General features: G+C 43.7%; 1 protein-coding gene across 2 annotated transcripts in view; it reads left to right on the top strand.

Annotated features, from left to right (window-relative positions):
* The first annotated feature begins 5,629 nt into the window (after nucleotides 1-5,629).
* LOC138950837 (polypeptide N-acetylgalactosaminyltransferase 5-like) overlaps nucleotides 5,630-10,713 on the top strand; it is a 31,897-nt gene continuing 26,813 nt past the window's right edge. Inside the window, exons 1-2 of one of the 2 annotated variants that reach the window (XM_070322555.1) lie at nucleotides 5,630-5,808; nucleotides 9,657-9,810. In XM_070322555.1, coding sequence (XP_070178656.1) covers nucleotides 5,715-5,808; nucleotides 9,657-9,810 — 248 coding nt within the window. In that variant the 5' untranslated portion in view covers nucleotides 5,630-5,714. The remainder of the gene's footprint in view (nucleotides 5,809-9,656; nucleotides 9,811-10,713) is intronic. The other variant, XM_070322553.1, reaches the window with a different exon arrangement.

The following is a 10,713-nucleotide window of genomic DNA, read 5'->3' as shown; positions in this document are numbered from 1 at the left end:
ATAATCAATAACATTATAACAAAATATTCTCTTGGGCCGGTATGTACGAGTTGATGCCAATCTAACCTGGGGATAGTAGGGGGAGGTTGTCTAATACGGACCACTTCTTAATATGGACCACCTCCTGGTCTGACAAACTAACGGTGCTAGAGCGCTCAAAACAATTTCATTCGCTGTATTTACCCTCTCTGGAAAAGCCAGAGAACTAGACGCAAAAACAAAACCAGAAAACATGTTACACCGATGCAGCGTCACTGACAATGAGCGGTTCTGGTGAGGTTATGCCCCTTCTTTCTTTCGGCTGGTAACTGGCGCCACCTCGCGGCAAGATCACAGGAGTTGTCTCGCGTTATCACCCCAGGAGCGCTCATGAGAAGGAGGACACACTTTCTGAACCAGACATAGAAGGGGGAAACGCAAACAGAAAAAGCACACAGAAATATTCGAAGAATATTATCAGACGCACAAATAGTTTCATTGCCCCCCCAAAAAGAGATGACATTTATTGCTTGTGACGAAATAAAACACGCAAACACACCAAGAGACCCAGAAAATCAACATTGCCACGCACAAATAGTTTCATTGCCAAAAAAAAGAGATGACATATATTGCTTGTGACGAAAAAACACACGCAAACACACCAAGAGACCCAGAAAATCAACATTGCCACGCACAAATAGTTTCATTGCCAAAAACAAAAGAGATGACATATATTGCTTGTGACGAAATAAAACACGCAAACACACCAAGAGACCCAGAAAATCAACATTGCCACGCACAAATAGTTTCATTGCCAAAGAAAAAAGAGATGACATATATTGCTTGTGACGAAAAAACACACGCAAACACACAAAGAGAACCAGAAAATCAACATTGCCACGCACAAATAGTTTCATTGCCAAAAAAAAAGAGATGACATATATTGCTTGTGACGAAATAAAACACGCAAACACACCAAGAGACCCAGACACTCAACATTGCCACGCACAAAAAAGGAAATTATAGCCTGGACCGTATAAAACACACACCGAGAGACCTAGAAAGTTAAGGGCGCGGAATACATTACACAACATGCTTTGAATGGTGTGGGCATCGACCCGCATCTCATTCAGGACATTGAAGTACACGAACTTATACAGCATAAGCCGTTGTGCGAAAGCTGTTGCCCTTTGCGTTCTCTCTGATTTCCGTTGATTTATTAGCCTCTGTGTGACCTTTATGTTGACTGAAAAATACAAATAGTAAATCATAATGAAACGTTTAATTCTAAATCTGACTATGTTAATCAGATGTCTTATATCCCTGCCCAAAAGTATAACCATCCGTAACTGACCGCACACCCTTACAAAAAAAAAGTTTACAAATTGTATGTTTGACCTATGTTGTTCAAGCTTCATTATGTACAACATTTCTTTCAAATTAATGTTAGATATGTGTATGTATATGCAGTTGGATATGTGTCAGCTGCATGTAGTAATATAAACAAACATTAAATACATAATGGCATGTACATGTACATTGATCAAGGTTTCCCTTTACCAAAAATGATCCGCTTCAACAACAATACAACCGGCACGGTTGGCCTAGTGGTAAGGCGTCCGCCCCGTGATCGGGAGGTCGTGGGTTCGAACCCCGGCCGGGTCATACCTAAGACTTTAAAATTGGCAATCTAGTGGCTGCTCCGCCTGGCGTCTGGCATTATGAGGTTAGTGCTAGGACTGGTTGGTCCGGAGTCAGAATAATGTGACTGGGTGAGACATGAAGCCTGTGCTGCGACTTCTGTCTTGTGTGTGGCGCATGTTATATGTCAAAGCAGCACCGCCCTGATATGGCCCTTCGTGGTCGGCTGGGCGTTAAACAAACAAAAAAACAAAACAAAAAAGTTCGCTACATGTACCATTTTCACAACGGCTTCTTCGGACACGCTCGTTGTACATACTCTATGAAGACAGGTTTGTTTTGATGCAATACTTCATACATGTATCACTTTCACAACGGCTTCTTCGCCAGCCCTCCAGTATATATATATATATCCCATGACCTCCCTTCTTTGTCTCTGTTACTTCAGTATGGGTATATATGTTGTATTTTTTATAGCTCAATAAATACATCATGGACTCAAAAAAATATATGATAGTGCAGATTCCGATTTGGGCGAAGAACTACTTTGCTCCCGACCTTTGACCTCGCGCCGAACAATGTGACACATTTGTATGAAGTTCTAAAATCGTATTGCACGGCTCAGAAAACCATATCAGTTGCACGCAAAAATGAATCTCAGAACTGATCTGATGTATGAGATGCAATAAGCAAAAGTTTCTTTCATTATGAAAGCAATGCAGGTCGAAAAAAACGAACATTCAACTTACAAGATAACCAGATGCTAGCGAACCAAAGCAAAAACACGAGTACCCTCCCCTTGCATCGTTAGCAGACGACTTTTCAGAATCTGTCGGTAGTGTGTTTTGGTGTGCGCCTTCAGCTATCAAACATCGGCTGTTTCACGTGTTTTGCGAGCAAGTCTACTCTTTTGCCTGGCTCTGCAGTAAGTCCACATATTTTTCCGTAATCCAGTCATATTCCTTCAAAATGCAATCAATCGGCGGTGACAGACGTGTCGGTCGCGTTTTCCTCACTGTGTGACCCATACCAGTTTAAGTTCATCCATGCAAACACACTCGCAAAACAGTTTATCACGTAGATACATTTCAAATAGGGAGCAAATGGTTAAATCTAAACCTACATATTTGTTCCCTAAAATTTGCTTCTCTGTCAATAAGCCTAATTACACACGTTCGAGAAAAACAACGTGGAATCAATTCTGAATCGAGTAAGCCAAATGGGTCCCAAACCCGTTTCGCCCGTTCTGCCGACCTGAAACGCAAAACAAAAGAATTGTGCGCTTTAACTAAATTAATTTCTATTCGACTTCATTACTTTCTTGCAACTTATGAACCTTTACTTAAAGCTTTTAAATGGTCTGAAAGTAGTGTTACGGCGTACTTATCGATGCACTCATTCGTTTTATTTTTTCAGCGACGGTCACTTAGTTTAAGGTTGCAAAAGGGCTAGGTCTCGCTGGCAACAGTTTTACCCTGCACAGATCGCAACAGTGCCGCTAGTAGTCTACACTTTGTGTTTGATGGTAGAATGGGATATACAGATTACAACACTCGTGGTTTTTTATATGGCTTGTATTTCAGTCAAGACCCAGCGGGAATATCAATCGAGAGCCACTCGCCAGAGGCTCGTGTCTCCCGATGATATTCATCCGCTGGGTCTTGACTGAAATACAAGCCATATAAAAAACCACTCGTGTTGTAACCTATACATATATATATATATATATTTGCTCTTTGCCCGTGTGTTATTGAACCGTGAACGGCTTAAACAGGATCGAACGCAGGCTGTCCGCAACGTGTGATGTTGCATACGACTTTTGCCGTGTGAGCTTATAGAGATACAGAACAAATCAAAAAGCCATTCGACATGAAAAGATTCGATTCAAACACATCAACATTTCTTCCTTCAAATGCAGTCCCGTGAGTGACTGTGTGGAAAGCATCTGGTCTCCCACAGGCGAAGTAGTTTCATTTGATGTCAACTGGGGTGTGACTGATTTTCACCTGCGCGTTAGACTTATACATTTTTTTATACTCTGCAGGCGTGTTCTTTTCACCCAGGCGTTAGACTGTATAGTTATATTCAACTAACCATTTTCACCTACGTGTTAGACTGTGTATACTGTGCAGGCGTGTTCTTTTCACCCAGGCGTTAGACTGTATAGTTATATCCAACTAACCATTTTCACCTACGTTTTAGACTGTGTCTACTGTGCAGGCGTGCCATTTTCACCTACGTGTTAGACTGTGTATACTGTGCAGACGTGCCGTTTTTACCTACGTGTTAGACTGTGTATACTGTGCAGGCGTGCCATTTTCACCTACGTGTTAGACTGTGTATACTGTGCAGACGTGCCGTTTTCCCCTACGTGTTAGACTGTGTATACTGTGCAGGCGTGCCGTTTTCCCCTACGTGTTAGACTGTGTATACTGTATATTCTAACCATTTTCACCTACGTGTTAGACTGTATATTCTACTAACGATTTTCACCTACGCGTTACTGTACACATTCAACAGGCGCCTCCTTTTCACCTCGGTGTTATAGGGAATTACTGTATAGTCTACAGGCGTTCTTAAACATGATGAGGAGGTGTCTGAGGATGGTGGGTCGTCGCAACGTGTTGCTGACATTTTTGTTGTTCTGGACTCTGTATACGCTAGCCATTTTCGGATACTTGCCCTATGTGTCGGAATCAAGCCACACAAATTTGCGAAAGTCGTTAGCGCAGGACAAACCATTTCCAGGTGTCATCCATTTCAACAGCGCGAACGAGGAGAACGCGGTTGGTCAAAAATCTAAAACTTTTGTGAACAAAAATGTTGCTCCGACTTTACCAAGCCAGGAATTTATCGAGAATAAAATCAGCCATGACGAATCTTTGGCGGACCCTGGCAACAGAGAAATCGTCGCAGGGCCAGACTCAGACGGCCATGCTGACAACAAAAGGCCCCAGAACCTGGATAATCAGAACGCGGGGAGAGAAAAGGAGCCAGTCCATGTGGATGAAAAAGAAAAGCAACTTGATCCACCCAATGATAGTCTGAACATTGATCATCCAAACGGAAAGGATGAACTTGAAGCTGACCGAGCTAAGCTTGAAAGCGTACTCGAGGGCAAAGAACCAGGAAATGAAATACAACACAGAAATCCCGATGCCGAAGAGGACAAACGCGAAAAAAAGGACACAAACCCGCAAAATGAAGCAGAAGGCAGGAACTTACACGAACCACCAGTCAGTAAACGCGAAGAGGTGGAAAACCAGAATGACGAAAGTAAACCGGACACCCTAACAGAAACGAATATTCAGCAACAAGAAAAGAACCCGCTGATACCCCCTCCACTTCTTCAGGCATCCAACATTTCCCAGGAAGAACACGCTGAGGAGAAGAAACTGGACGAAAACAAGCCTCTCCTTCCCCCAGTAAACGCGGAGCAGAAGAAAGTTAACGAACAGAATCCTCTCCTACCTCCCCCTGTTCTTGAAGCGGCTGACAGTTCCCACGAAGCAAACGCGGAGCAGAAGAACGTTAACGAACGGAATCCTCTCCTACCTCCCCCTGTTCTTGAAGCGGCTGACAGTTCCCACGAAGCAAACGCGGAGCAGAAGAACGAACAGAACGACAGAGAGAGGCATGAGCAACACGACGTCCAACTTCACGCCGCACCGCCCACACAGCCTGCCTTTGTGTCCAACAACGTTGAAGCCCAGAAGAATCAGCAGGCACCTCAGGCGGAAGAGAACGAAGGACACAAACCTATTGTTCCCCCTCCTCATGTTCCGTCAAACAACAGCAATGAACGTCATGGAGACCAACAGAAGATAGAAGAAGGAGCGGCAAACAAAGACCAACATCAGGAACAGGAGCATCAGCAAGAACAACAGCCACCAATGAATGAACAACAACAACAACAACAACAACAACAACAACAACAACAACAACAACAACAGCAGCAGCAGCAGCAACAACAATTTCAACGGCAACGACCACCAACACCAACACCAACACCGCCACAACAACAACAACAACAACAACAACAACAACAACAAGTACAACACGTACAGCAGGCTCAGCATGTTGGCAATGCTGTTATGGAAGAAGCGAAGAAAAACATCACTTCAGATGACGATCGCGATGGCATTGTGTATCCGAAATTCGTCGAGAGAGGACCTCCGGATGGACCTGGTAAGTGTGTGTGTGCGTGTGTGTGTGTGTGTGTGTGTGTGTGTGTTGGTTGTGTGTGTGTGTGTGTATGTGAGTGTGTGTGTGTGTGTGTATGTGTGTGTGTGTGTGTATGTATGTATGTGTGTGTGTGTTGGTTTATGTGTGTGTGTGTGTGTGTGTGTTGGTTGTGTGTGTATTTGTGTGTGTGTGTGTGTGTGTGTGTGTGTGTGTGAGTGTATGTGTGTGTGTGCGTGCGTGCGTGTGTGTGTGTGTGTGTGTGTGTGTGTGTGTGTGTGTGTGTGTGTGTGTGTGTGTGTGTGTGAGAGAAAGAGGCAGACACCCAGACAGACATACACACTACACACAGACAGCAGAAATATAGAAATGAATGTTACTCTTTTGGGTTTGAACATAGATTCAGCTCCGTTGCAAACATGAAGATACTGCATCATTATATTCTATCCCCATCTAATCAACTTCGCCCAAAAAAACTCTTACAGTGCCCCATCTCTGGTTTGCGGCGGCGCGGGAGGGGGGGGGGGTGTAGCTCAGTTTGTAGAACTGGTCTAGTAATTCTCTGGTCTAGTAATTCTCTGGTCTAGTAATTCTCTGGTCTAGTAATTCTCTGGTCTAGTAATTCTCTGGTCTAGGGTTCAAATCCAGGTCGAGACGGACAAGGGGCAACTTTATAGGATGACTCAGAGACGGTATTTATGTCCCAACCCCGTGTCATCGTCAAGGCCTCGGCCATGCTGCCAGAAAAGCAGGTGGCTGATTACACCTACACATGGACACGCCTGGCAAGTGTGGTTTTAGTTGCTGCTAGCTTTCCCCTTTGGAGGAGACGACCCGAATTGACCCTAAGGTCTCTGGACTCGGGACTCAGGAAGATTATTTTAAGCGGCCTCAGCCCAGAAATAGGGTCATGCACCATAACAACTTACAGAAATTCCTATGAAAATATTAGGCGCACAGGCAAACTTGATACAACATACCCGGCGGATATGATAGACGACATCCGGAGATAACTCTGTCGGGCTTGTATGGGTTGTGAAAGAGTGAATGTTCTTGCTTTCAGTGAGGCAAACTTTCCCCACGTGCTCCTTGTCCACGTGTTTCGAATACACCCCTTGCTTGTGACTCGCCTATGATGCCGCGTGGGAAAGTTTGCGTTCATAAAAGCAAGAGTATTCCCTCTTTCACAACCAGACAGAGGGATTTCCGAACAGCCAGCAGTGAAACATTTACCAATGAAAAAATAAATTGCTTGTTTGTATTATGCATTTAGTAGGATATGCGCCGTGGAAAGTAGGATATGCGCCGAAATGGCTGCGATCTGCTGGCCGATGTGAATGCGTGATGTATTGTGTAAAAAAATTTCCATCTCACACGGCATAAATAAATCCCTGCGCCTTCAATATGTGCGCGATATAAATTGCATAAAATTAAAATAAAATAAAATAAAAAATAAATCCCTGCGCTTAGAACTGTACCCACGGAATACGCGCGATATAAGCCTCATATTGATTGATATTGATTGCATTTACAATATTGTCCGCCACATTATTCTTTTGTTTCTAAGAGCACATTTATTATTTCATCTTGTTGTGCTCCTTTGTGACATCACGCACTCCATGGCTTCGTATTTATGTATCTGAATAAGATTTAAAATAATTGAAATTGCCCAGAGCTATATTTGTTTTAATTCTATATTTTTTATATTTTGTTTGAAATATAATTGAAAACGTTCCAACAACTAACCTTTCTTGGTTTTTTTTATTCTGAATTTTGAAACGTTTGCAGTTTCTTTGTATTTCGATTTGAATAAAGAGTCTCATTAAACGTAATGAGTTTTTAAATCTCTCAGCGATGTTCGTACCTCAAGCGCTGCAACCGGAAGTGCTCTTTTATATGAAAAACCAATAATGGCCGGTACTCTTCCGTTGTCAAGCGATAATGTAAACATTCTACTCGCTAGTAGCAACAACAAACATTATATTGCGTAGCTTAGTTCGTCACTTTGCCGTTTTGTAACTCCCCCCCCCTCCTCCCCACTCGCCTCCTTGAGCTTTTCTACTGTATCCTCTTTTTTTTGTGCTACTGTTTGTGCTCTTTCCGCGGTCAATAAATATGAAACAAAAGTCGATATGCCCCCCCCCCCCCCCCCCCCCGAGGACCGACAAAAAAGCTGGTCTGTCAACAACCCATCAAACATCTTATAATGTCCACACAACGCTACGATATGAAGAACACATGACATGAAACAAAGAACATTATAAGCAGTAATCAACATAATTATTGGATTGGATTGGATTGGATAAGATTTACAGTCCAGTGAGGTTACCCTCATGGAAATTCGGGCTGCTTTCTCCCCGGGGAAAGCGAGCTGCCATACATACGGCGCTACCCATATATATTTTTTTTCCTGCATGCGTGTATTCATGTTTCCTGAGACTTAATGCCGTGTGACATGGAATTTTTTTAACTTTATTCCAAGTCCCACGGGTATTTGATGGACATTTTTATCTATGCCTGTACAATTTTGCCAGGAAAGACCCTTTTGTCAATCGTGGGATCTTTAACGTGCACACCCCAATGTAGTGTACACGAAGGGGCCTCGGTTTTTCGTCTCATCCGAAAGACTAGCACTTGAACCCACCACCTAGGTTAGGAAAGGGGGGAGAAAATTGCGGCCTGACCCAGGCCTGAACACGCAACCTCTCGCTTCCGAGCGCAAGTGCGTTACCACTCGGCCACCCAGTCCCTCGTTGAAATGTTTATAATATTCAGTCCGCAGAAAATGTCCCAGCAGAAAGAGCACAATCATCATTTTGGTAGTAAGAAAAAAAGTGCACAATCAACCGAGGGAGCCATGCTTTGAAACACGGGTTCCGTGCTGATAACCACACGAGTCCCGGTTTGATAACCACTGGCAATTAAAGATGGCGTGTGAAAGCAACTTTCTAAGTTTTTGAGTTCATTAAATGTTGGGATGAATAGCCTATGTCAGGTTTGAGGATGCACAGTTCTGTAGGTTCATCTCAGTATTCCACCCCCTCGGCTTTCTGTTGTAAATATTAAGCTGAGTGATCGAATGTGGAAGCTACGTTTGGTCAAAGGTCACAGAAGATTTGCGTCGTGCAGCGAAGGAAAGAATCGCGATCTTGTTTCCGACTCGGTACCTCTTTGTTTATCATTAGACCTGTCATTCTGCTTGCTCGGCTTTGTTAGATGTTTGCATATCTTGTTGCTAGATCTATTTTCTTTGCTTTTATTATTGTTTCTTATTTTGCTTTGTTTATCGATACAACGTCTTGTGCACGGGTCAAAATGTGTGTGTCAGGTGTCGTTGTACTTGAACTTGACGTTCGTGTTTCTCCGAACGTCTGTGTATCGAAACACAGATACACGCACTCCATGACTCTGTAAGAAGACAAAACATATCGCTAGGTTTCATTTGTTTTTGATGAATGTATGACCTTTCATGAAGTAGTTTTATTTTTTTGTTTACTTTTGCCAGTTTGCCAGTTCGTTTTTTGGAACTTTGCAAAGCAGTGTCGTGTCGTCTGTTTAGGTCTGGGGAGACACCAATGAAAAGAGCCGAAGAATCCCCGAGCGTTTCTATTGGGTTTGCTTTTGATTACCCATGTATAACCTGCTTCCCGCAACTATGGTAACAGGGGATTTATTGCCTGGGGAACATGAGATTTATTTCCCAGGTGCTTGTGAATGAAAACTCGTGAAAATGATGACAAGAATGATTGTGATGTGTATTTGTTATTACGTTTATTCGCAAAAGAATAAACTTTGCCCTTGAGTAGACCAGTGTTGAGTTTGATTTAAATACCGTTTAAACCAAATTGTTTCAGGCGAGGGCGGGGTAGCGGCCCCGTGGAAAAGGGAGACACTGGGCCCAGCGGAACAAGCGGAGTGGGACGATGGGTTCAAACACAACAGCTTCAACCAGTTCGCCAGTGACCGCATCTCTGTGCATCGCGTTGTGGTGGACAACAGACGTCAAGAGTGAGTGCTTGTGAGTGTGGGGGTAGGGGGGGAGTGGGGGGGAGGGGGGCAGGTGTGTATGTGTTTGTGTGTGTGTGTGTTTGTGTGTGTGTGTGTGTGTAAGTGTTTGTGTGTTTGTGTGTGTGTGCAGGTGCGCGCGCGTGCGTGTGGGTGTGTGTGCGTGTGTGTGTGTGTGTGTGTGAGTGAGTATACGTATGTGTGTGTGTGTGCGTGTGTGTGTGTGTGTGTGTGTGTGTGTGTGTGTGAGTGAGTATGTGTGTGTGTGTGTGTGTGTGTGTGTGTGTGTGTGTGTGTGTACCCCCGTTTCCACAGGTTTGGTTGCCTAAATCACCATAAGGCAACCATCCACACGTGGATGGCAACCTAAACTCTGGATGGCAACCTAATTGTGTGGATGGTCGCTTCATTTAACACCGTTAAATTGACTTTTTTGACGGAAAGAATGTCATAACAATGTTCAAAATGACATTCTTTCCGTCCTCTATAGGCGACGAAATAGGTCAAATTTTGTGCATTTTTTAGTGCAAAATTCTTCGATGCCGGAGCGAGTACTGCACCCAGTGCTGTTGTAGTGCAAGTATGACAGCTAGAGAGAGCTATCCACCCTTTGATGATTGTTTCCATCCCCGTTTCCTCTAACAAACACACACACAAACACACACACACACACACACTAACACACACACTAACACACACACTAACACACACACTTATACACTAACACACACACTAACACACACACACTAACACAACCACACACACACACACACACACACACATACAAACACACTAACACACAAACACACACACCAACACACACTAACACACACACTAACACAAACACACACACTAACACACACACACCAACACACACACACACAAACACACGCACACATAAACCCA

Source organism: Littorina saxatilis, linkage group LG16, assembly GCF_037325665.1.
Source record: "Littorina saxatilis isolate snail1 linkage group LG16, US_GU_Lsax_2.0, whole genome shotgun sequence".
Lineage (NCBI taxonomy): Eukaryota > Metazoa > Mollusca > Gastropoda > Littorinimorpha > Littorinidae > Littorina > Littorina saxatilis.
This window is presented reverse-complemented; position numbering and strand designations above follow the sequence as displayed.